The sequence below is a fragment of the Haemaphysalis longicornis genome, unplaced genomic scaffold (assembly GCF_048455015.1).
Source record: "Haemaphysalis longicornis isolate Haplotype H1 unplaced genomic scaffold, Haemaphysalis longicornis Haplotype H1 scaffold_2, whole genome shotgun sequence".
Taxonomy (NCBI): domain Eukaryota; kingdom Metazoa; phylum Arthropoda; class Arachnida; order Ixodida; family Ixodidae; genus Haemaphysalis; species Haemaphysalis longicornis.
In genome coordinates, this window is record NW_027526295.1 from 168066566 (window position 1) to 168093974 (window position 27409).

Consider the following 27409-nt stretch of genomic DNA (forward strand, 5'->3'; position numbering starts at 1 on the left):
GGTAGTGTCTGTCTGATACGGCGCCACAAAAACTCGGTGATTTGGTCCGCCGTCCTGCACCACTCCTGGTACATCCGGTAGCCGCCATGCTGTCCTCCTGCAGTTGCACACACCACACGTAGGTTGTCCTTGTACAGCCTGAGCTGTCTGGCCCATTCTGCGCGCACAGTACGGCATAGCCTCCTTGTATGACCAGGGGAAGGCTCCAGCCACCCACAGATGGCCTGTACATCCGCCGGGCAGCGACGGTACCTAACATGCCACGACGCCGTCCTCATCCTGCAGGCTGACACTGCGATTAGGGCTGATAGTACGGAGGATTTATTCAAACTGAAAGTTAAACAGGGAAAAGAGCTCAAAGAACTAGAAATAAACTGCAGTAGAACGGGAATTTGAGCTTGTTGGGACTGATTCATGTTTGAAGCGCGGACAGACGAAACACAAGAAGAGGACATGAGTGCTTTCTATCAACTGTTTATTCAATACAAAAACACACACACATTTATACTCGATAGTTCAAAACACATCTGGTTTTGTCATCATTTGTGTATGTGTACGCTCCTTCTTTCTCGCCCTCGTTTCCTGGGAATATAAGCGCATGCATGCGTAGCCAAATATAATAGTTGGAAGTTAGAGCCTGTCTCGTCTACTCTGTTCTTTGTCCGTGTGTTTTTGTTGCGCTTCAAATCATGTCATCAATTCACCAACTAGCCCAGCAAGAAGTTCTTCTTCTCAGAACAGCGGATACGGTGAGGATGAAACCGCGCAACAGAGGGAGCCTAAAGGTGCACTGAAAGAGGTTTTGTCGATACACGGGTGTTCGCGTCATCACGTAAATCAATGTCCTAGTAATCAGTTCCTTCAAGAATTTCGTTAAAGTGATGAGCACTAGTGGAGCTATTGCAAATCGAAACTTTGCATTTTCGCGCGAGCCGTGATTCTACCTCGTTTCGCCCACCTCCTCGCAACGCGTGAGCTTGACTGCTCATGATGCCTCGCTTCTCGTTCGCGTCTCCATCCGGTTGCGGGAGTCGTCTTCTACTGCAATATTCTGCGCCGCAGCATCGCTCTGGGACGGGGCCGTCTGACTTTCTGCGTTCCGTTTGGGCCGTTTTTTTTTACTATTTTGTTTATGAATCCTGCACTCCGCTCACGGCTGGAAAAGCCGATGGAAGGAATGGAGCGGGACTTTAGCGCTTTCACACAACGCCGAAAGATCCCGCGCAAAGAGAACGACCTTGTCACCACGCGTTCGCGGCGACTATATGTCTTGGTAGATATGAGAGTCTAAAATACGTGAGCAAATGACTAAAGAATCGCCCCAAAATTTGGTAGAGTGAGCACGTACATTCGCTCCGAACCTACGTCGCTTTAGGTATTGCTTAATTTGCCGCTCGTTAGAGCCAATTTCCAGCGTGGTCCTGCTGGGGTGACGCCATGCACGCACGTACACAGGCAGTTGTATTCCATTCCGTTATTGCGATCGGTTCTAAATATTTATAACCGTAGCAAAAACCAGCCGAAGGGTTGCACGGTATGCCACAGGGACTTTTTTAGAGGGCGTTGGGCATTAAATTTCCCCCTCCCGCACCCTTACTTTTTGTGAAACTCCTACGCCGGCCTGCGTTTACCAACTAGACATGTACACCGTAACAGATATTACGAGCGGTCTCGGAATAGTAGTGTGAGTTTTGGGGCCGTGCGCGCCTGCGTCTTTGTTCGACTGTACGATTGCAAAAAACAAATATTCCAATCTCGCTTTTTCCCCCGATGGCCTCGAGGCCCTTTTCGCTCTATAAAGGCTATTCGTTCATTTTTTACATACTCAGGGCTGCCAGTTGAGATACGTAGAGGGTTTGGTTGCCGGCTGCGGCCCTATATCCCCACCCCCCCTCCAAGCCTACCTTATGTCTTGTTTACTGGATGGGAGGAAACTATGTTAACTCTATATAACGGCATGCAAATTTTTCAAAATTTACAAATCAGTATTTCATCCTCTGAAAATACAATTGCTTTTTATAGCCTGTATTCAATAGCGAGGCACGCATGCAGGCAACCATGTGAGTGCACAGTCACTGGTTACGTCGGGCTCCGCGAGATGGCGGTACTTGTCCGGGCTAAGCGCATGATATGGGTTGGACATTCTAAGCTCTAGCCAGCCGAACGCAAAGTAATGCCTCGACTCCAATGTCAGTGCGATTAATAACAATTCTGTTGACACCACCATTGAGAATCGGGTTGAAACTGAGAATACGACGCACGCCGGTGTTATATTTTTCTTCGGCGTGCGGCCGCAGTGGCACCAGCCACACCATGTCCGTGGCACTTCGGCCATGACCGTGGCCATTTAAGTGTATCCAAACGAAGAAATTGACAGCTAAAATTTTCAATGAATACCACCTATATATAAAAAGCACTAGTTTAAACTGAACAAATCTTGCATATGACTTACACGATGCATTAGCGTTTGAGATGGTAGTTCCACAGTTCAACCAAAAAGTTTTGTTTTGGTTGCCACTAACCATGCCCCTTAGAAGGAAGAAAAAGAAAGTCAAAGCAACACCCTACCGGGTTTTGAACCCATGACTTTCATTAAGCCGAGGTGAGGCTTCAGTCCACTGCGCCATGAAATAACTAGAGGTTGCACGGAAATAAACTGTATACTACATTGAGACCCACCCTTTGTGTCAAATCGATGTTTTATTCCCGATTTGAAGGATTCCTGGCGGGCTAATTAAACATTTCTTAAACAGCAGCTGAGCAGTATGGTTCCATAAAGCCCCCACCATAGCCGGCCTCCAGCAACAGCACCGTTTCCGCTGGGGCTCCGATTTCGCCCTGGAGGAATAGTGCTCGCCGTGCTTTTGGTTTACGCTTTACGCTGAAAACTTGGGTCGATATTGATTTCTTATTACCTAACAAACCTTCCGTAACTTCTCTTACGGTCTCAAGTGAGCTTATAGTTTTGCAAGCGTTGCTGCTCGCACACGAATATGCAGTGTGCAACTCCGTGAAATGAATTGTCAAAGCGAACGGCCAAAGCATCGTAAGACGCAATACGTATCGCATAGGTTCAGCTGTATGAACTTCATAGACGTTTATGTGAACTTTATATGAACCATGAACTTCATATTAACTTCATATGAACTTCATATGAACTTCATAGACATGTTTATTACACTCTAGGAAGTAACAGAATAGAGCCACATTCATTACGGCACTAATGTTGTCGGGGCGCAGTTTTCGCTTCTCGATCGATTCCCGACGACCGTTTTGCCGATAGGCATTGTCGGCGTCTTCGGTCAGCGAGCCAGTCACACCACGCGTACTTTCGATCGGCCGTCGTGTTCGTGTTGCCGTCGGCGTCGTGTACAAGGTGGTTTGCCAACTCAAAAGTCGGCGTCGCCGTCGTGTCATTGTCGTGCCGGCCTAGTCGACGCGTTTGAACGCGGATCGTGGTAATAAAGTAAAAAATATGGACGAACACGATAACGTTAAACGTGCAGCAGCGAGCGCAAATTAACCAGTGGCTCCGCCGCCACCTGTCGTCCACGCTGAGCAGACGACACTTTTGGTCTCAGGAAGTGAGGGAAAAGGCCGTCTAATTGCTAAATTTCTGCTTCGTGACCCACATGGGAGAATCGATGACGTACATGCGAGAAGATGGCGGAACCCAAAAACATGCAGGAAAGGGTGGGAACGCGGCAACAAACTTTGCAACCAAAGTTTGAGCTTCCCGCTGCCCGTAAAAATGTTATAGTTGGCACAGATGACGTTGACCACCCAACGTAACGATTTCCCTAGTTCATTTAGTGGGCTCAAAACTGCTTTCAGGACCCCTTTAAAGGGGGCTTCCTTCCTTTCCGATTTGTCAGTTACTTCGTGCATGTACTGAAGCAACTTCAACAAAGCGCGCTTTAAGGCTCTCTGCCCTGCCCTGAAGAGGTGCCACATGAATCGCCTAAAGAGTTCGATCCGAAGTGCTACACGTCCAGAAAGTTGCACAGGCGCCAACTAGGCCTGAAATGCCAGCCCGATGTAAAATCGGGCATGTATCGAAGGGCGGGCTAACACCTACCGCTGGCGTTGAGCTACTGTAGGTGGTTGCTGCCATTTGTTCTCTTTGTATGGCGACGCCGCACTTCTTTCCCCCGAAAGGAGGGCGAAGATAAAGATCGCGCCAAATGCCCGCCGGAAGGCGAGTAATAGCAAATGGGGGCCGGGGTCTCCCGCTTCCTGGTGTGAACCGCGGCGCTCGTAATTTTTGGGAAGAAATTGTTTTCCTGTACTCGTCAGTAATGAAATAATAATTAGTGAAATACTGAAAGAGCATGCAGGTGCAATTTTAAATAAATATCTGCAGCTTTCAGCACTAGAGAGATACAGTGATATCACTGAACTAATACTGTGCTTGCCGAATTGGAAGGTTTTTTTACCAATGAAAAGCTGAGATGCGACTTTTTTAGTGGCCCTGTGTGAGTGAGTGAGTGAGTGAGTGAGTGAGTGAGTGAGTGAGTGAGTGAGTGAGTGAGTGAGTGAGTGAGTGAGTGAACGAGCGGAAGGGTGAGTGGAAGGGGGACGATAGACATACGGTGAACGAGAGTTATTTCTTTTGACAACATCGAATGTGCTGCCCAGCTTTCTTTTTCCGTACCAAGCATAATTTCAGAGCACGTTTTTGCGCCAGCTGAAGACTTTACAATAAAACAACAATATATCTGCCATATTCCCCACGATGTAATTGCGGAAATATTTTGTAGAAATGGTAAGTGCCTTGTCGCATGGTGCCCTCTTGTGTCGAGAGAGAGAAATAAACGTTTAATAAAAACGAGCAAATTTGGTGCTCGATGGCAGGGGCACCAGCCCTGGGGGGGGGGGGGGGGTGCAACCTTAGTCCGGGATGCCCTGGTCCTGGCTGGCTCGAATGCTGAAAGATACTGTGCAACACTGCCGATAAACGCTTTAGCTCTTCCCTTCGCGTCCTGAAGCGCTGCGAAAGCTACAGTTATCGCCAGCCGGGCACGGCGCTGCGATATTTGCTCGTAGCGGCTGATGCGCCTTCCGTTTCTGCTTTGCTTCAGTGGCATTTGTTTTGAAGTGGCTACCGAATGCGTCTATTGTTGCAACTGAAAGGAAGCCGTAGAATAGCTGTTACATCGCTCTAATGACGTAATTCGAGCGCTCGAAGAACGCCAAGACCTTGGAAGAGAGCATTTTTCGAGGACGTTTTGAAGTTATATGACGGCCATAGACAGCAATATTTGGCTGACCTACTTTGTGACCCCTTATTCGAAGCAGTGAGTGTGTTTTCTGAGTACGTTATGAAAGCATTTAGGATATTAAAAAATGAAACATGTGTTGGCGCTATGGTGCTTTATATGCAATGGAGAAGTGGGGGGTTGAGGGGGGGGGGGGGCGGCGCAAACAGGGTGGGATGCATATATCTTGGTACGTGTAATCCGACGATGCTTGTTGGGTAGCTGGAATTGAGCTGACGTTAGGGCCCTTGGCATTATTGAATTCCTCAATATTTTCGAAAACCATGGCATCGCTTTTACCGATCTCTTTGGCTTGTGGTGTCCGTAAAGGACGTTGCAAGCTGATCTCATTAAAGTTGAAGTCGAGTACATCTCAAGCTTGTCCCTTACCTTTTATCATTTCGTCAGCCAACATAACACTCAGAATGATTACAAAGACTTCGTAGCCGACAGTACCGAGTTGCGAAAGAAACAAAAAAGGAAACAATTTACTCGCAAAAACGAAAGCACAGAAGGGTCGCAAATTTAGACCTTTTGTAGGACTCTTTTTTTTAAATTTCGTTGCTTTTGTCAATAACAAGAGGAAACGCCTCAAGACAAAAAATACTAAAAGCTTGTGCTGTTTTCTGCTGTTATTACTGGCTACTTCTTCTTGTACTTAGCGGGAAGGGAGTCGTATGGCTCCTTTTCCTCGCAAGCGCCAGCCGCTGCAGTCGCATTAAAATAAAAAAAAGGGGCAGACTAAATGCACTAAGCTAGGTTGAATGAGCAACGAAAAAAAAAAAAAAACACAGACGGAGAACGAGAACGAGAGAGAGAGGAAGAGAGCGGGAGAGACTTAAACTGATGGCGCGGGAAGTACATGCGTCATGATATAATAAAGCTGAACCGCTCGCGCAACACGACACACATTCAGCCGTCCAGACTGCCCACTAAAGTTCTCACTCATTGGGGTAATCCCCTTCGAATCGTTGTTCAGCTTGAAACCACTGCTCTTGCTTCCTGTTGGCGAAGGGGGTAAAGAAGGCGCAATATAGTAGTCAGTCGTACGATGATGACGCTCTCTGCGGGCCTTGTTGTCGACGAGGTGATGTGAACGGCTGGGGCCGAGACACGAGTAGTAACGGCGGAGCGGAGAAAAAAGGGAATAAGACGGGCGAAAAATTAAACGAGGGCGGCAAAAAACACCAAAGAGAAATAGGGGAAGTAAGCGGCATGTGTGCGCAAGCGAGACGCAAGGTGCCTGGGGATTGTCGGGTTCACTTAACGGTGGCAGGAGAAAAATCGAAAGCGCCCGAGTTACGAGCACGGACCACCACCACCACCACTCGGCTAGATGCGAATACCGCACCGGATGAAGTAGCGGGGCGCTGTGCGTTCAAAGCGAAATATTAATGATCCAGCGTTTAAGACGGTAAACAAAAGATAGAACGCGTCAAAACAATGCGGCATTTGTGGGAGCAGGAGCGAGAACGAAGCTTAAGATGGCAGAAACAAGGGACGAGCGCGTGAGTGCAGTGTCTTCAAAACCGCAAACGAAAAATTGTGAGAAATATAAAAATGAGGGCTTCAAATAGACTTTACGGGGATTTTTTTGTCTGCTAGGCTGGTGCTTTTGCAGCCGGAGCGCAATGAAAAAGGCACGCACCTACACGTAGAGAAGGTTGTCTGGTACCAGTCCACCATAACAGTCTAAAAAATGCGTGTAGAGAGAAGAAAAAAATGTAAACAGACTGTGTGATACTTCGCGTGCCACCGGTTATTTAGAGCTTAAAACTGGGCGAGTTGCACGAAAGCTTATAAAAAGGGAAGCTTAAAGAGGTGCAAAGGGAAGACTGCCATAAATGTTAGTAGACCTCACGGGAGAACGGGAACTGACGGTGTTGTTTTCCCCAGCCGGGGTGGTGCACAGAGTGCCTCAAAACAAAACCTCCCAAATCGCGACCTTGCAGCTCGCACCTGGCTTCTGTCAATTTAACGTAAAGAATCACCTGCTAGCTTTGGCCCGTTGTTATATTTACCAACCGGTACACCAGCGGAGGAAACTTACAGTACGCCCGGTGCTCTTCCGAACTCAATTTGTTTTTCAATTTGCAGTTTGCGCAGCTTGCGATGAAATCTAAACGTTTGGTTAAATTGCTGTTATGTTTACGTTGCGAATTATTGATTTTTGAACGAGGAACATTGCATCAGGGACGTCTTTCTCATCAAGCTTGAAGAGAGAGAGAGAGAGAGAGAGAGAGAGAGAGAGAGAGAGAGAGAGAGAGAGAGAGAGAGAGAGAGAGAGAGAGAGAGAGAGACAGACAGACAGACAGACATAGATAGATAGATAGATAGATAGATAGATAGATAGATAGATAGATAGATAGATAGATAGATAGATAGACAGACAGACAGACAGACAGACAGACAGACAGACAGACAGACAGACAGACAGACAGACAGATAGATAGATAGATAGATAGATAGATAGATAGATAGATAGATAGATAGATAGATAGATAGATAGATAGATAGATAGATAGATAGATAGAGAGTGAAAAAGAGACAGTGAGAGCCTTTTCTCAGCAGTCCGTTCTACCCGCAGGGAGTAATTTAATGACGCCGACTGCGAGGGGCAATCGCACTAAAAGAAGCCACTTGGCGCTAGAGCGCCCGGCACTTGTTTTGCGAACGTTTTGTATGAAAGCAAAGCAGGAACTGTGACCAGTGAAGTGTTTTTTTAACCTATTTCACTTAGTTCGGGCCCCCGCTGGTGCCCTTACAAATCCGTGAATTTTCTTCGAGTAGATGGCAACAATTGTGTGTAGCATTTTATACGCGATGAAGGTTAGCTATATATATTTAATGGATTGCGGTTGATATAAACGTAGTTCGCACTGGCAATGGCAGGAGTCAGTGGTGTGCCAGGCCCACTTTATTGGGTATTCAACGCCCATGGGAGCTTGAGCAACTCCCAGGCACTCTGAGGGCAAGTGCCTTCCAAGAACACCGATGCGTGATGCGGACGCAGGCCCGGACAGCCTGGGTGGCTACCGAGGTTGGTGCTTGGAATGGTAATTCGAACAAAATTTGCGGTCACAAATTTCTGTGGATCAACTATGATTCTCTTTGGCCGGGGGCGGTAACGCGCCCCTGTAATCCAGTGTGGTGGAGGCCGGGGGGTCAATGTTGCGAAGTGCAACTGCACCAAGCGGTACAGTTTGTGTTATAGTGGCGCACGGTTGCTGAAGCAATGTGAGCGCTACTATGAGGCCAGGGGAGTGGCGAGCCCCTGTAACCGCAGCTAAGAAGGGGCCTATAAACACGAACCGATCTGCTCGCCGAGGGAGGTGACGAGCCATTGTAATCCAAGTCATAGGGGTACATGCGGTACAGCTCGTTTTATCGTGCCATGCTGAAGCATGGGTACACACAATGAGGCCGGGGGTGTAGCGAACCTCTGTAACCGGAGCATGGAAGGGGCCTTTAATGCGAACTGGTCTGCTGACCGAGGGAACTTGATGAGCCCTTGTAACCTTCAGTCTTGGGGGCGAGAGTGCAGAGCCACGGGGAGTTCCTCAGAGGATCCCTTTTATCCCGAAAGATGGTATTTGTGGAGCAACTATGACTCTCTTGGCTAGGGGAAGTAGCGAGCCCCTGTAATCCAGTGTGGGAGGAGGCCAAAGGCTGGGGGTGGTAACGCGCCCCTGTAACCCAGCGTGAGAGGAAGCCAGCGGGTCAATGTTGCAACGTAATCACTGCGCTCAAGCGGTACAGTTCGCACGTAGTGTTGGCGTACCATTGCTGAAGCAATGGGTAGACCACTACCGAGCCGGGGGCGTGCACACCCCTGTAACCATAGCTTGGGGCTCGTTTTGTTGAACTTGCGAACTGGTCTGCAGCCCGGGGGTTGTGACAATCCCTTGTAACCTAATGTCATAGGGGCCAGAGCGTGGAAGTACGGTAATTCCACGAGACCTCCTCGAGGAATCGGGGAGGCCGCACAGTCCCTGCCCTGGGAGTGTGCAAAACGGCCGCCACTGCGGAGGTTCCTGGTACAACTGGAATCAGGTCCTACGCGGAGGTCGGGCGGTCGGGTGTCGACCCGGCACTTGGCGATGCGATTGAAGCAGGGAAGCGTGTCGAGATCGATCAACTATGACTTTCTTTGGCTGGGGGAAGTAACGGACCCCTGTAATCCAGCGTGGGAGGAGGCCGGTGAGTCAAGTTGCGAATGTAGCAAGTGCCGCAAGCGTACAGTCGTTGTATTGGGAATACCGATTAAATTCGGGAAACCGTTACGGGCCGGGGGACTGGCGAGCCTTGTAACCGCAAGCTTTGGTGGGGCCAGCGACCTGATCGCTATAAGTCGGGGGGAGTGACATACCCCTGTAACCAAATGTCATTGGGGCTAGATGTTGTACAGTCCGTATGAGGCCGGGGGGGGGGGGGGGGGTCGCGCCTCCCTGTAACCTTGCTGCGAGGGGCCTATAGACTGATCTTCTCTGGCTGCCACGGGACATGCTACCACGAGCTACTGGGTGTTCCGCACGGGGAAAACGAGGAAAGGTGAGGTTAGTACACCGACTGGGGAAACTCTCCTGGCTTAGTAACGGCTAGTAGGCCCGGACCGATCTCCTCTGCTGAGCCGCCCGACCCAGCGGCAATGCCACAAGACTCTTGTTCCATTGAGCGATAGAGTAGGCACAGAGGAGGACATAAGAAAAGGGCTCGCAGAACAGCTTCCCCTCTGTGGGAGCCTTGCGAACGTGGTTGGCTTGCCAACGTGGATTTCAGTTAACGTTCGCATACAAACTTCCGGTGTCCGGAGACCGTGAAATAGCAGGTGATGCAAGTACCCGTGTATAGTGGAAAGCTTCACTGGTGATTCAGGAGTACCTTGTGCGGGACAGTTGATCGAGGACGTTAATACGCATTGGCCGCAGAGCTGGGGGTCGGGAAGGACCTGACCGTCGCCACTAAATAGGGTACTTCCTGTCTCCGACAGTTGGGGCCCAGTTATCGGACCCTATGGGTGAGCGGTAACCCGTGGCAGGGACCGCATATTTGGCAATTGGCACTGTCTGATGCCCTCGCTGAGCAATCAGTCTTGGAAGAGAGTCAGACTAAAGGATTGGAGCAAAATCGCTTCCCTCATTCCCACCCTTTTTCCGATAACCCATCCCGATTTCCAAGTTCCCGTTCCCAGCAACCCACCCTATCCGGCTTTTTACTAGGGGGGACAAGAGGGGTCCCCCCGGGCTCGTCCCCCTGGCGGTGGGTCGCAAGAAAGTCTTTCCCGTCAATTTCTCTCCACCTTCGTGTGGACAAAATTCTCTTTGCCGGTTGGCCTGTTTTTGTACTGTTGCAATTGGGTATAACCGGTTGTACTTCGTGTGGTACCGGGGAGCTATTGAAAGCTCCATTTACTCGATGGTAATGCTTCTAATGTAAAAAAAAAAAACTCTTCAGTCTTATGACTGTGGAACGTTCTTTGTTGAAGAAGGATATATTTTTAGATTAAAAATGTATAAAATGTCCGCTGATGGGGGTGACAGAACTTCCAAATTTGGCCTCTGATAATGGAACATGCTCGTTTAGAAATTGGGAAAGCTTGCTAAAAAATCATCTTTTTTTATTGTGACATAACATATAGCAACAGAATCGGTCACGGCAGTTGCCATCAAAGAAATTTACGTAATAGCTGTCAGGACTATTAAAGACTAAAAAATTGGTATTTTTAATGTTGCCACGCTACTACGCGCCATGGAATTTTATAAAGTGCCAATAAAAAACACACAGGTGATCATACTCCTTTCAAGTCGGCGGTTCATTCTCATTGTGTTCATTCTCCCGACAGGAATATGACTGTTTGCTTATCACGTGGTACAACACTCTGCAAGTAAACAATGGCTTGTATACACCATTAAAAATGCAACCGTTATTACGTTTTGTCTGTATTTTGTTTCATAAAAGTTGTGACATACCAAGCTCGTCCTATACTCAATAAAACACCGTCGCAACTTTCTTAGCTTGCCATGAGAAAAGTGTGAATACGCACCTTTGTTTGCGCGCTTCACAGTTTTCTTACCGATGGGTGCTATTGATTGATTGTAGGGTTTAACGTGCCGACGCAACGCAGGCGATGAGGCACGCCGTAGTGGAGGGCTCCGGAATAATTTTGACCACTTGGGGGGATCTTTACCGTGCTCAGAAATCTAGAAGACACAGGCGTTTTCACCTTTCAACTCCATCAGAAATGCGGCCGGGAATCTAACCCGTGAATCGAACCGGGAATCGAACCGTGGCCGGGAATCGAACCCGCGACGATAGGGGCTATCACCCGAGAGCTTAGGGAAGGGTGCCGAGTGCCTCGTTGAGGGTGACGTGGTTGTTATAATAAGATAAAGGCGGACAACGCGATAAGGGAGAATAAAGATGGCGGGGCCAGTGCGCACTCGCAGATTTGCCACACTACTCCTAAAATTTCGCGGGCCTCCTTTGGCGAGTAAATTGTTTTTCCGCACAAAAATCGTGGCATTACTGCCGTTGAAATAACGGACGCATATTTTACATAAGCGAAAGTATTAGGGAAGTCCGCGTTTTTCCTTTCGAAATTGAATACTGTTTTTGAACAGAAGCTAGCCGTGGACAAATGTGCACATTTTTTATAATTATTTTATTATTTGCATTTTCTCGCAACCGTGCAAGACTATTTATGGCGCATCTTTCACAGAAATTAGGCACTTTGGAATATTCGCCCATTGGATAATCCTAGTTGTCTCATTTTCATGTTTCTTATTTTAAGACCACAACACACATATAATCTTCCAACAACACGTCGTACTCTACATACGACCGAGCTTAAAAATCGCCAGTACTTCAACAATGAGGCTTAAAAGTGGACATGAAGCTCGAAGAAGAAGCAGAGAACGGGGAACATAAATTTCCCAGTATAGGCGAGAAAGATAGGGATGTTTTTCTACAGCATGCAGGTTAATGGCCACTGCACATGAGGAGGGTGCGCCCCATTAACCGTTTACTTTTCTCTGCATTTTTTTCTCTCCCAGGATGCCGGTTTTTAATACTGAGTATCAAAGCACGAGTAATAAATCTTAGACAATAAATTATAAAGAAGTCTCAGGGGGTTTTTGAAAACACTAAAGCTAATTACACCGGACTCACGTTCTGGACATCTGCTTTTCGATGTTGCGCAACCCTCCGTGGAAAGTAATACTTTTCAGCGAAGTTCGGCTTTTCGCGTTGCATCTGCTCTCTTGGCTCTGCACTGGAGCGGCGGCCGTTCTAAGGCCAGAGCCACGTTGTGTTATCGCAAAATCGATGTCCAGAAAAACGCTTATTTGTGAATTTTAAAACCTTTAATATCAAACGTCAAAATTACCGCGAGATTCAGTTCGCAAAAAATAAAATGCTACATAGTTATTCGGAAACGAGTTGCGTCTTTATTTGACAGACTGCGGAGGGCAATTTTACCACCAATGTAACTTGGGCAATACATTTGCTGTGTTCATGGTTTTGTAACTGAGCCGGGTTAACTTGCCGTGCTAACTCCAAGAAGTCACCATACACTCCAAGAAGTCACCGTACACTCCAAGAAGTCACCGTATGTCGTCTCTTCACCACAGCGCTCCAGAATGACCAGTTGAAGTCACCAAGCGTGCACATTCGGCGAATGACGAAGCCCAACGTGATTTAACTAAAAAAGACGTGCATGGGCCCTGGGACAACACCAAGGTGGCGAGGTATTTTCCATTGCGTAATGTACCTGCGAAGATGCCCCTTTTCACTCAAATTGAATGCTCGGCCACGTTATTCGTCAAATTTGCAGATTAATCGGAACATTGCTGGTGCTAGGCGGGACAAGGACGAGGATTTACACAAACAAATGAAGCGCACAAATGAAGCGTGTAAATCCTCGTCCTTGTCCCGACTAGCGCCAGCAATGTTCCGTGTAAAAAACCAACTAGCCCTATTTCAAGCTCTGCACACTAGGCCACTTCGATTAGTCATACTGGAGCATTGTGGTGAAGACGCCCTATGGATACTTCTTAGAGTGTAGGGAGCTGCTTTCTTACTTGAATGTATACTGAAAATTGCCGATGTCTTTTTTGTGTATATTACTGTATTTGCACGATTCTAACGCACACATTTTTTTTCTGTAAAAGTAGCCTTAAAATTTGCATGCGCGTTATAATGGGTTGAAAACAGTAATTGGCGTTCAATGTTCCCCGATTTTGCTGCCACAGTTGCGGGCATCAAATAAAATTTCTTCTGCCGGGTGCTCGATGGCGTGTCCTTTACATCTGCGCGGTAGAATCGGCTTCAAATTATTTTTTCGAATTTTCATAAGTAAACTTACCTGCGTGTTACAACCGTACAAATACGGTATATCATTGCACTCACATTCTATTCACAGTTAGTGCTCAGCAGTGTAGTTAGTTGCATTGCAACATCAGCCAGGTATACCACCAGAGCTAGTTGGTTTTGCATGTTCGTAGACTGCGCTTGAGGTTACTAGGGGCAGACTTTTTAATGAATACAAATGGACGACGTGAACAGGGTGAGCGCAAACTAACAACTGATTTATTAGAAATGCGAAATTTGCTTGAGCATCAAAACATGCAGAAATGTTCCCCTCCTCGCTTTTTCAGTCGTACCTTTTAACCCGCTCTGTGGGTTTTCATGTCCAGACTAATTCGGCATTTCTAATAAATCGGTTGTTAGTTTGCGCTCGTGCTGTCCACGTCGCCCGTTTGTATTTTCTAAAAGGTGTGTTCCTGGTAACCTAAAGCGCAGTATACGAACATGCATTGCAGCAACCTGAGGAAGTCTGGCAATTAAAAAAAAAGGCGCCGGAGAAATCTTTACGCACGCAATGACCAACACCGAAACACACGGTAACAATTTTGGTAACAGCCCATACAAGAGCCCAACACTCAAGCAACGGAGGGGAAACATCTGAACAGCAAGAAGGGAAATGAAGCACTGACTTCATCACTGGTAATGGATGCACACTTAGTGGTGCGAGGAACACCCGGTCTTGCTTCCGCAAGCGCTTTGCCGAACGACGGTGGGTTCGCCCGCATCCAGACGAAAACCAACGGGAGGAAGGAGGTAATGTGTGTTGGGACAGGTCGCTGAAGAAAAATTGGAGCTAGGTCCTGGAGGTCTCTGCTACCTCAATTCCGAATGCGGCGAAACACACCTTCCCTTTCGCCCTGGATTTTTGCCTGTCTTTGTTAGTCGGCCGAGCGCGATAATATTTGCGCGCCTAGTAGCTAGCCGGCAAATGTTGCGGAGCGTTCGAACAAACAGAAGTTGCAAGAGAACGGGCACCAGAATTCGCGGGAGCGTGCCAGAGTGCGAGAATGTAGGTGTGTCTGTGGTCATTCGGGCGTTATCTGCATGGTTAACTACCATCGTTGCCCCAACCGCTGCTGTGGCGTCGTTAAGATATTACCCGGAATAACCCTCGCGTGGTCGTTCAGTGGAAACTGCGCAGATGTGTCACTGTAGGCTGCGGGCCCAAGATGCAACTGTTGGGGGGAGGAAGAGAGGGGGGAAGTAGCCACGTTAAAATTCTATTGGGCCTTCTCTTCTACTGTAGAGGAGTAGCCGTGCCTTGTCTCCTACCATCATTACGTGTTCTAATTCTTAAAGCTTTATTCTTTCGGACCTTTGTACAATGTACCTGCAAATGCTTTATACGTTACCATCAAGCTTCGGGATTATTAAAAGTAGAAACGGTTGTTTGTTTTCCCGCACAACCGAGCAATGCTGTGCACAGTAGACCAATGCGTTAACAACCCACCATGGTGTCTCATTTGTAGAGGCATCGGTCTTCTGTGCACGGGGTCGCGGGTTGGATTTTGCTCTTGGCGGCGGCTGCTTACTATTAAAGGCAAAAAACAAAAACACCCATCTGTCGAAACTTCGGCAGACGTTAAAGATTCTCAGTGCTTTACTAAGTTCCGAGTACTCCGAAGGTTTTTACACTTCACTACGAAGTGCGTCATAGCTGAGATTTAGCTGGAATTTGAACTTGCTTTTAGGGTGCCAGGGTCTGTATCGCCATGAACAGTCCTTGGATTTTTCCTAACAGTAAGAGAAAAAAAAAACTGTGCCCTTCGCTGACCATTGGCAGAGCACACAATTGTGCGGGTTTGTTTAATTGCAAATAAAGAATCATCTTTGCTCTGCATCATGCTCCTGAACTGGAACATCAGCTGGCTTTGACCATTTATACATTTTATCAGGATATTTTTTCGTTTGTTTCCGGTTAGACATTCCGGTTACACTAAAAACCGAAATTGCTGTAGATACAAGTGGTAGGATTTTAGGGCTCAGCTAAAGGGGCACTGAAGTGAATTTGTCAAGCTCCTGTTTTTTCTTGCACTGCGTAGACTGGCTCAACAAGACACACTTCTCTTCGTTTATCCGGGCCATTAGGCGATATTTATTTTATAAAGCCTCAAAGAAGAGAAACTACCATGCGCGCTTTGCGCCAGCCGCACCAGCTAAAGCAGTGACGTCAATACAAGGGGCTACGTGATTGGACGATGTCCAAGATTAGAGTTCTAACCAGTTTCGGTTTTGGTTTTGTGAAACAACATGCTTGGCATCGGACGCTATCGTTGTATGGGCATTCTCGATATCTAAGTAATCCGCATACCGCAATTCTACAATGTTTTTGGCTATAAAATGCGTCAGATAAGCCTATGAGCACTGCTTTGAGAAGTAACAATCGCTAGCCGAGGCCTACGATGTGGATGAACGCCCTCCGCGTCACGGCAGACGCTCAAGTGGGATGCGCTTTTCCCCCACTTTTAGAGTTCTCCTGGCTCGTGCCTGCATCGTAAGAGGCGTGTTCGCACCAGGCCAAGGGTCGGATGATTCGAGACTGTAGCCGCAAGTAGTCGGTGCTTATGGCAACACCACGTCAGCGAGAACTCACCAGCGCGACAGTGTCAGTCTGCAGGTGTTCTGCGAACTCGTTCGTAGAGCAATGAACGTTACAGCGCAAAAATGGTGAATTCAGTATAAAAAAACATCACCCAAAAACAAATAAATCAACTTCAACATAAAACATGGACTATCGGAGATTCGAGCTTGCGACTTGCAAAACAATATACCTAGTGCGGCTGACCACTCGTCTTTAAGCCAGAACTCCCTGGGTCAGAATATAAAGTATATAATGTATAGCATGTTTTCATTCTCATTTAATTTTAGCATTTCAAGTAGCCTCGATAGCTATTTCTTGTATAGCACTCATGCAGTAAATGTCCCCCAAATTACCACAATACCTCATGTCTAGGGACTGCATTCCTAAGCGGAAAAGCGTTCGCAGATGTGTGGTCGTGCTGCTGACCGCTGTGCTAGTTCACCCAGCGCAAAAAGTGCTTTTCGCATTCTGTTTACGCTGAACGATAAAAGTTCAGGTTGATTTTAATTCCTTAGTACCTATACACCATTTTCCATAAGCAGCCGGGAAAGGAGGAAAATACTCTCAAACCAGTTCTCTCGGCGGCCGACCAGCGTTGCCTGTGCGCACTGGGCTGCTAACATCGCTCGGCGCGGTGTGCTCCGCTGCGTAGTTCAGGAGTATTTCGCACCGTGTGCTTAGTTTTTGCGGAACTTTCAACTGTTTTAGCCAATGCTGCCATGCCGTTCAAGGCGCAAACGTCGCTTGGTCAGCACTGCGCGGTGGTGGGTTATTAAACAACCAGAGAAAGCGAGAAACAGTCGCTGAGAGCACGCATGTGCACGAAATGCAGTGCGGTTGCGGCGTGTTTTTGCTGCATCGCTTCCCAACGCACACCGAGTTGAGATATCGGTGGATGCCGTTGATAAATCGCAACGACTTTGTGCCAACGACCAACTCCAGGGTTTGTTGCATGCACTTAGACGGCAAGCAGACGGAGCAAAATCCATTTATCACACGCAAAGCTGCGACAGGGAACGGAACCCCCTGAAATGTTAGAAGCAACTTTATCCTTTACAATACAGCATTGATTGGTTGGTTGATTGATTGGTTGATTCATTATGGTGTTTAACGCCCCGACGCTTCATGGGTGATGAGGCGCGCCGTACTGGAGGGCTCCGGGTTAATTTTGACCACCTGGGGATCTTTCACGAGCGTCGATACAATACAACATTACAATAACTTCTGGTTCCTTGTAGTCAATTTAAAATACCATATATTGTTTGGTTATTACAGCCGATTGGCATTAAACAATCCCCTTTTCACATAACCTAACCTTTAAAATCACGGCGTTTTGTTTACTTTTTTTCAGGCCAACGCATTACACTGCCAAACGATATGAAAGGATAACTTTCTCCATCGCACACTGCTGGTCGATAGCAGGATAAGCAGGCAGCCCTATGTGGAAACGCAGCTCGAGATACGCGTGAACGCTGCATTTGGAAAATAGCTCAACCTGTTCACAACGCGGGCAAAGGAAAAGCTTCTAATCCATTTTCGTTGTCACGGAATCTAAAGTATTACAATTACAAAACAGTTATTGCTGGTCGCGTAAAGCATTTGTGGTGGAAGCAGCGGTTTCACAAAGGTGGGCTCCGAGCGACAGGCCACATGCGCTGCGCAGAGTTAGGTCAATCATGATCACGATCATGATCAATCAATATTTACTCGCCCGAACGTCGACCCTTCTGCTCAACCTTCAAATAGTAATTTGTCTGGTTGTGCGGTCGTGTTATTTTTCCGCCCAGGTAATTTCGTTTCGCCAGTAACCGTCATAAGTCTAGTTAAGAAAGCTTATATTGCATTATAATGTCAACAGCGTAGCAATCGCCTCGTCGAAAGTCCATCGCGAGCACGGATCACCGTGACCCACATATGCTGTGCGTGCTCCGCATTCGAAGTCCGCGCTTCCGTAAACACGACTAATCGGTGAACATAACAAGCATTGAAATCACGTATTTACTCCCCGATATCGATTTCTATGTCAGTCGGTGCCATACCGGTACGTTCGCATCGCGGAACTGCGGAGCACCACCGGCACCACCACCACACTGCTACTGCTACTCGCAACAGCCGGGGTCGGCTTTTTCCGCTCTGGCAGCAATTTAGGACCTAAAATCCGTCCGCAGATGATGAAAACAAAACAGAACACACACGCACAAGCACTGCAACCGCTAACTTAACGCCAAACCACTACGGTTCACTCAGTAATGCGCGGATACCGAGCTGACGCACGGAAAGAACGGAGCACTTAACAGCCCAGCGCGGAGGTTTCGGGGGTCGCTTCATAGACGGCGCTAGCGTCCGGTCAGAAAAAGCAAATGGCGGCGCCAACCTCTAGCAAGGAAAATGGTGTATATTATCTTCGCTGACCCTTCTCCCGCCTTCAATTGGCCTTAGGTACTTCTACCAGCGTACCAGTCAGCGAAGCACCGCCTGTGCGCTTGTGTGGAGCGACTTGGACTTAGAGCTTGATACCGTCTACAAACTAACAAACTAACCTCACCGAACTGGGCAGTGACTTTGAGACTTTTGAAATGTCTTCTACGAACAGTGGTTTACGAGAAAAGGAGTAGCCGGCGCTCCTATGAGGCGTCAACCTCTCCTATTTTTTCACCATGTACTAAAGAAAGGAGAACAAACTAAAGGCACATTATTCCAGGCATAAACATGGCGTGGCTTCGTTTCAACTGAGCGAACGAATCGCGATGAACCGCCTACCCCCGGCCGACTAAACGTTGGGCAGACTGGTTCTGTCACAAGGTCGACGAGCCGTGCAATAGCGCAGTCAAGCCAAGCCATCTTGTTTTAGCGTCATACGAAGCGTCTTAGGGAATCGGTAAGGAAGATGCAGAGAGAAGGACGGCATTTTTGAATTGATTTTTCTACTGAATAAAGTCGCGTAAACGCAGCGTGAGTGGTCGTAACATGGCCTAAAGACTCCAGACTACAATTTGCGCTAGCAAGCCGGCAATCTTTACAAACAACTCCAGGGTTCCGTTAACATTGCCACGATCATCTTAAAAAAAAGAACATCCGCATTTAGTTATTGCCCCTATAACAATTTCTATTTGAACCCATCACTGTTAAGGGCCCCATGCCATACAATGCTAAATTTTCAGGCTTCCGTAAATCGCCGAATTGACGTAACTTAAGTTTACAATCTGGCCTTCTTCGAATTGAGATCAAAACCAAGTTATTACTACACTGCCCTACAGTGCCCAGATCTTCCCCTTGCTGCGTTGTCACCCGTGATCGAACGTGACTCAGCTTATTAACTTTTAACCCCATAGTGACAATGTTTTCATAAGAGAGGAAATAATAATTCACGAAGGAAATAATTCAAAAAGCAATATTAAATATAATTTGTTATTGTTTGAATGAATAATATGTAATTCGTTGATTATTTATTTATTCGTTGAATAAACAGATCGTTATCATGTTTGACGCTTAAAAGCAGCAATGATCATCATGCCGTGGCAGCAAAACGAAAGATGAAAGAAATCGAAGCCCCTTTTTTAAGACAGCGATGGTTAAAATACGAAGCTTTCTCGCATGCAAGCCGAGTCCGAGTCCACAATTCGAACTGCTTCGACCGTTTCAAGACGGCACAATCACATAGACGCCAGTTTTATGACAAGAGGGACCCAGGTTTGATTCCGACCACGGGAAGCATTTTGTTCCATCAGGCAATTGATGTGGCTTTGGTTATCATCAGCATCGTTTTGCGAAATACATTGTGTAAAGTTGGCTTTGCTGCAGTGCGTAATGTAGCGACACGGAACGCCATGAGTGAGGCAAAGAAAGCTGCGCTTAAAAAAAGGGTACGGTTGTGGAGATTGAAACCCGAGGCAGAAAGAGCGGAGAAGAAGGCGTCGAGGCTCGCTCGCAAGGAGGCCCCTCCTAGATGTGCTGCTGAGCACGAGGACGCGTGTTCGATTCCCGACCGCCGCGGCCGCTTTTCTGATGGAGGCGAAAAGCAAGAACGCCCGTGTGTACGAGATTTCGGCGCACGTTAAAGACACCCAGGTGGTCAAAATTAATCCGGAGCCCTCCACTATGGCGTGCCTCATCGCCTGCGTTGCGTCGGCGCGTTAAACCCTATAATCAATCAATCAATCAATCAATCAATCAATCAATCAATCAATCAATCAATCAATCAATCAATCAATCAATCAATCAATCAATCAAGCAAGCAAGCAAGCAAGCAAGCAAGCAAGCAAGCAAGCAATCAATCAGGAAGACCCTGCTGTATTTAATGGTGACGTACGCGCCGACATACATCGCTAACGCCCGATATACGACGTCGTACACGACAACGTCCCACGCCATGCAAGAGTACAATAACTTATTTTACAGTCATGAACACTTCGCCAAGATATCAAGAAACATGTTTATTTGCTTTTCATAGAAAGCGATACCGTGAAGCACATCTGTACAGATCTGGTGGGGTCCTGATTTCTGGTGGTTTATTTTTTTAATGAGCATCTTGTTCCCCATTATAATGAAATATCATATAAGATCATCGTGAAGAAACGCGGCATAAAAGACCGAGAAACGGACAGAACAGCTCTCCTTCCTTTGAGCCGTGTTTTTCAGCGCTGATCTTTAAAGATTAACTTTCCCCAACTCGCCCAACTTGCTATTTTCTGGAAATATAAGGGAATATCATTCGGCCGCGTCAATGTTTTTTCAAGAGCTGGAAACCTTGTGATGATATTTACAGCATGAAGTTTTCTTTACAAGTTCCTTTTCTTCTCCTGAAAGTGATGAAGGCAATCGACGGAAACTGGTCACTGGCGGCCAGCCCAGTTCTTTCCCTGCTCGATCAGTCGAAGTCCAACAGAGTCAATGCGCGAGCACACAGCCTTGACGAAGTCAGCCTGGGTCTCGTACTCGCTCAGGGCGTAGCCCTGGAGGGCGTCGCTGAAGAGCTTGGAGAGTATTTCAGTCACCTTATCGCTCGCCTTGCGCGCGGCTACCTTCGCTGCTTCTTTTATATGGTCCTTGGCCTCATTCACTGCCTCTTTCAGTGCCCCTTTCAGTGCGTTTTTAGCCGATTCCTTGAACTTCTGGGTGGCGTTCTTCAGAGCCTCCTTGGTGGAGTTCCAGAACGCACGAAGAAAATACTCCTCTCCCTGAAGAGTACAGAAGACGGCCACGCGTACGGTCATCAACACAAATGAACGAACGAGCGATTAAAAGAGATAGAAAAACACTGAACGGAAACGAATTACAGAAGGGCATAAGCCGTGTTCGCTGATTATGCTTAAAGGGATCCTGCAGCACGTCTTTCATTTTTTTTTCTAAATCTGAAATGCTTGCAAAATGTAGTCAATCAACACATCCAGACTTAGATTAGGGGATCGCAAAGTACCTCAGCCAAAAAATTACACTCTATCCACATCAGGTAAGTTAGAAACTTGCTCAAAAGACTTTTCTCTCTTTCCCAGTCCTGGCGTTCTTGGCCCTCTCGAATTACGTCATTACAGCGGTTTAGTGGCTATTGGACAGCTTTCCTTCAGTTGCAGCCATGAACGCATTTGATATCCATTTTAAAAAGGCCGCAGAAGTAAAGCAGAAACGGAAGGCGTATCTGCTGCGACGAGCAAATCACGCAGTGCCACTCCGTGCTGGCGATACCTACAGCTTTCGCAGTGCGTTCATACGCGAAGGAAAGAGTAAAAGTGTTTATCGGGAGTGTTGAGGGCTCCCTTTAAGCATTGTCTAGATAGCAATACTGATGCCTGGAGTGTCCCATACGTTTTGAATCTAACAACACGTTCGAAGCGTGTGTACAGGCCATTCAGTGGGGATAGGGGTAACTTTGAGAGAGTGGATAAGAGTGCACATATGATTCATTTTTGTATTGCGTATTTATTATATGCAGCAATGAGTGAATTCAAGATCGTTCTGCCATGGAGGATTCACAACGACAAACAAAATGGGTACAGATTGTTTTCAGTTATGTACCTGCTAAATGGAAATATTCCCGCTTTACGTAACGATTTTAACCTGAGTAAGGTCCAGGTGTTTGATGCTACATTGCCGTCTAAAATAACCGGATGTGTTTACAATCGCCACGTTCGCGCAACAATGAGCAATACGAGTAACTCGGCACGGTAATCTGAGTGATTAAATTCGATGTAGTTCGGGCCAAGTTAGGATCATGAGAGCGCTAGTTATGACCATAATCGGGGGCGACGTATTTCACGCAATTTTTTATGTATTTGAAAGCAGGGGGAGATGAAGCTTTGCCAGACAATTTTGTACATTTCGACTTTGTAAAAAAAATTATTTTTATAAATGCTGAATGTGTCTACTTTCCAGGCTCGTTGCGGCGAGATGTCCGGGAACAATTTATTTGAATACATGCGCACAGGAATGCCAGTTGAAAGCAGCTTTCAAATCCTGGTGCGCAAAAAAAAAAAAAAAAAAACGCAGGAAATCGGCGGTGTGCTCACCAATATTAGTGCAGGGACAACATAAATCTTCTGCGTAGCACATTGGTCTACTACTATGCTGGATGCGTCGACAAATGCAATCATCTTCGAAACCTGCCGTAAAATCTTATACTTGTCTCCGTATTCCATCGCCTTTACTTGAGTTATTTGTTGCTCTACATTGTTGCAGTGATTAGTATGGAGGCAATTGACTCAACCAGCTCGTTGCGAACACCAATCTTGTGGTCACATTATTAGTAGCAAGGGGCGAGTAGCACACAATAATTGCTTTTCCGTTAGTTGCCCGGTACCCGGCTCGGGGGTGCTCAGTCCTACGAGAGGGGTTGCCTCAACCGAATGAATCCTTTAGGTACACCATGTAAGTATATCATGCATGTATATGTGCGGGTTTCCAAATTTGTTTCATTTTTGCTTCAACAAACAAGTTCGCGCCTCGTCTCATAAATGAAAATTTCCGAGGCCCGCAACGATGGGACGTATTGGAAAGGAAATCATTACGACTACCAGAAAAGACCTTCCACATGAAAGCTGCTTGTTTTGGAGGTGGTCTTGGTAATTCAAGAATAAAGAAAAGCAAACTGTGAAAGTGTTGAAACAATGGAAACAATTGTTCTCGCGCTCGCGCTTGATCAATTGATTTAGGACTCCCCACACAGCAACGTCATTATCAGGGCTATAAACGCGCGTTACTTGTTTTATTAAATGTAATATGGCCTAATGTGTTTTTATCAATGTAATTCAGCCGACGTTCAATGGCCTTAATGTCATCTACTGTTACGTGTTTAATTTTGTTGGCCCATGGCGTAGTCGTTTTTCGTTTTATTTTATGGTGAACAGGAAAGTTGGCTTTGAGTGTTTAAATTACCATTTCTACTTTAAAACTGGAAGTTATAGCAGTGCAAAGCAATTTGTTGCGTAGTTTTTTTCTCTTGAATATTTCGTGAATCTTGATGCCTTTTCTGCAAAATCCCGGATGAGGTTGGCATCAGCTATTACCTGTAAGCAGTTAAGCAAATGATATACCCCGATTAGGGTCCATTTTAACGATGTGTTGGAAACAAAATGGCACCGTAGTTGAAATGAGAAAATTGTAAACCCTGTCGGATGAAATATCTTTGAAATGAATGAGAACACACAAAGTAACACAGGGTGAGTTTTCTGAAAAGAAACAAAAGCTACACATTTCTTTTCATCTCACCTCAACGTTGAGAAGAGTGTCTTGTCGCAGGCTGGTTGCAACCTCGTGTAAAAGCTCCCCGATGAGGATCGTTTCATCGGCGATTACCTTAGCCTGGGCGTCGAACTCCGCATCGATGCTGGTCTCCTGTTCGGGAAGGGTGTGCGCACAGACTGAAAAAGGAATTAAAATAATTGTTCAAAGCCCTATTTACCACGTGAAAACTATGAAAGAGGAATTATTATATAGTGCGCAGCTTTCAAAGCTGAAGAGTCTTTGGAGTGCTAGATTGCGTATTTTTGCTTTAAGCTTTGGTTTTCTTGTGTTTGGAACCGCTCGCAAAAGCAAGCGGCAGAACATTTTCCGTCTTTTTTTTATGGTTGTGCTTTTATATTGGATCTGTTTGAATCAATCTGAAACCTGGGTATTAATTATTTTATTTTCGTAAAAACCAAACCAGCTTAAAATTTATTTTGAGTTGTATGCTTTTAGATTTGTCTATACGTTCGGATGTCTTGCCTTAAATGTTCCTAATATTAGCTGTGCACCAAGCAGTGTTGACTTGTGAGGGCAGTGTCACCAATGGTGATAGTCCTAAGAAGTGTTGGCGTACATATTTAACAAATCCTCGTTAGAACGATCTTCCCGAGTCAGGAAACTGATTTTGTTATAATCAGGACTTCATTTAAAATGGAAATGATTTGCTCGCTCTGCTCTGCAGTTGGGACCGCGAAAAAATTCTTATAAACCGGAAAATTGAATAACCCCGTTTTGTTATAACAGGGCTTAATGCACGTTGTCTTGAGATTGACTGAAATGAAAGGCCCCTAGAAAATGATGGTGGTTTATCGCGCTAGAAGAACCCCTGCAGCGCAAAAAGCGCCGATGACAGCCCACCACCCATACAGCTGAGTATGTTCTTATGCTTCGCTTTAAATGTTCATTCTGGCAATATAAAAACACGGCGCACGACCGGGCTACATCTCCCGAATCGAAGCCTGCAGGAGGAGGAGGAGGGAAGGTAAGGTGCAAGTTCTTACACATAGGGCTACGTGCTTTTAGTAAAAGCTCATTTTATCGACTACACTGCGTCTAGAAACATTCCTCAGATGATCATAGGCTTTGTATCGCGTTTGACTACTCACCTTTGGTGGCGACGAAGCCGAAGATACACAGGGCTAAGATAGCCTGCTTCATTGTGCCTGCAGTCGAAGAGCACAATGTATTGGAACCACAAAAACACAGATTTTCTTTTCGTTCATATCACAAATTCTGAAACTTAAATATTAACTTAAACATTATTAATAACCAGTTCCTTCGCCATATTTTGTTAGGCACTGAATGAAAATGTATTACCGAGTTAGATCAATAAATAGATGACGCTAGTAGCCCACAGGTACACTAAGTGCAGCCATGCTACCAAAAATAGTTTAAATGTAGGCGGCTTTGAGGGCTATCCACAGTGAAGCCGAAATACACACCAAGCACCATCCACCAGAAGCTATTTACCAGAAGCCCAAAACCAAGTTACATTCGAAATTGGGATTTTCTAGCAAAACTTAAGTTAATTGAAAACTGCTCCTTGGTGGTCCTCTTTCTCTACGGCTCTGTTATTAAGTACAAACGTCAACACGTGATTAGCAAGAATAACCAACGGAATGTACAGCTTCCCCGGCAGCTCAGTACGAAGTTTTACTGCAATAGCTAGTAGATACATTGGATGCAGCAACTTCGTCACTCACCGTTCGTTTCGCACACGTGGGGTGATGATCAGATCAGGGCGCTTATGCTTGAAGTCCAGTTTCGCTCCACACTTTTATACGGTGCTCTTCAAGAGCTCTTTTTACTACTTGTGTTGGCCCGAGATAGCGCAGCTGTTATACCAACACTATGGCAAGGACTGATGTCAACGGCCGTTAATAGCCAGGCAGCACGTCAACGATAACATGAGGCTTAAACGCCTTCGTGGTCAACAGCCAAATTCAGGAAAACTTCAACAGTATAGGACACGCGTGGAAATTTAGCCGAACATCATTCCTTTGCGACCTATATCTGTACATCGGCTGAAGTGCATAAAATAACGCAAACAATGCGGTCGGGCTGGTGACATATATTCTTTATCCGCACCAACGATGCACTTGAGGTGCCATGTCGACGGCCAACCTAATAGAGGGGAACGCTCCACACTGCAGGTCAAGCAAACGATAAGCGATAAGTGATAAAGAACAGCTATTGAAAGCGCTTCCGAAGTGGCCGCGCGTGCGGTAGTGTTAGAAAGAGCATACGCAAAATTGGTTCAAAGAGAAAAAAAAGAAGGCAGTGCGGTGACACGAGGTGTGCAAACTTCGCAGAATCCCAAACAATGAACCCAGTACTTACGAAATATTTTAAAACGTATGCAGCTACGAGGCCCAGGATGGGAACCCACTGATTCTCCCTTTGCTCCGTAGAGATTCGTGTACTTCCTCCATGATTCAGAACAAATCCAAGTTTGTAACCCGTAGTTGGAGTTCCTCCTGTAAGAAACAAACAAAAAAAAAATCCTAGGTCAATAACATTATTAGGTCATAAAAATTCAAAGAAAGAAGCTTGAGTCCCGACGGCAACACAAATATTTTATGCAAATGTCAGACAAAAAATGCTTTGCCTAAATATCAGACTCAAAATATTCGGGTTTTCCACGAGTGTTCAGCTTTTGTGTTCAACTTTTTGGGGCCTAGAAACGTTTGTCCTTGTAGAGGAACTTTTGACGGGCTGTGCTTTGATGAGGCACCGAAATAAAATTCCTTAACTATTTGTTTTGCATTGTGTAGTTGCACATACGTAACATTTTCATTGATTAGAGAAGACCCGGAGTATTAATTTTTCCCCCCGAAGAGGAGAAGAAAAAAAAGCACAAGGCGTCTTTTCCGACCTGCACAGGTTCGCGGTTTTGTACGACACAATCTGGCTCTTAGGAATTTTAGTAGGTGGTTTACTGAATAATATTGCTGTGAGAATTATCTATGAATAAAGTACAGCGAAAAAACCTTGCTGACAAGGTGTTAAATGCTACGTTGTGGACTAGCGAGTGAATCGACGCATCCGAAAACTCAAAATAGGAGACAGAAATGGTACCTGTGGCACAGAGACAAAATTAAATTAAGAAAAAAAATTTCTAAAGTTTTCTTTTTAAAAGAAGTGTACTTCCTTGAACAAGACGTGAAAGTTTTAAGTATCTCAACTTTACGGCTGGTATCATGTAAAAATTCCTTCAGCGATGCGGTAGTTCAAACTTTCTTCGGATACTTTAGATTGCCTCCAACAAGAAAAAAAAATGTTCAAGATAATTGACGGACATTCCTTATTCGTCGTTCGTAAATCTTCGATTCTGATCTCTCAGGTAGTATCTATAAACTTAAGTTTTATCCACTATTGCCTAATTGCTGCGAATGTTTTACACAATTCGCATTCATTTTGTATGGTATTCGACTAGTTCAATTACGAGGCCACGACGGAGCTAGCTATTTCGAACAACCCTCACTCC

General features: G+C 46.1%; 2 protein-coding genes across 2 annotated transcripts in view; one reads left to right on the forward strand and one right to left on the reverse strand.

Moving 5' to 3' along the window:
- Positions 1–27409, forward strand: part of LOC144169456 (neural cell adhesion molecule 2-like) — a 181498-nt gene that overhangs the window by 32516 nt on the left and 121573 nt on the right. The gene's annotated exons all lie outside the window — the stretch shown is intronic.
- Positions 20622–25994, reverse strand: LOC144167496 (uncharacterized). The gene is made up of 4 exons (XM_077696747.1): positions 25626–25994; positions 25029–25085; positions 23905–24056; positions 20622–21380 (listed from the first exon to the last, which is right to left on the reverse strand). The coding sequence occupies exons 2-4, from the start codon at positions 25078–25080 to the stop codon at positions 21036–21038; spliced, it is 549 nt and encodes a 182-aa protein (XP_077552873.1). The 5' UTR covers positions 25081–25085; positions 25626–25994; the 3' UTR covers positions 20622–21035.

Excerpts from the sequence above, each read along its gene's own strand:
- LOC144167496 (XM_077696747.1), bottom strand. The coding sequence starts at position 25,080 with ATGAAGCAGGCTATCTTAGCCCTGTGTATCTTCGGCTTCGTCGCCACC. Across the intron at positions 24,057-25,028 it reads CGGCTTCGTCGCCACCAAAG|TCTGTGCGCACACCCTTCCC; the intron begins GTGAGTAGTCAA and ends TTCCTTTTTCAG. Across the intron at positions 21,381-23,904 it reads ACACTCTTCTCAACGTTGAG|GGAGAGGAGTATTTTCTTCG; the intron begins GTGAGATGAAAA and ends TGTACTCTTCAG.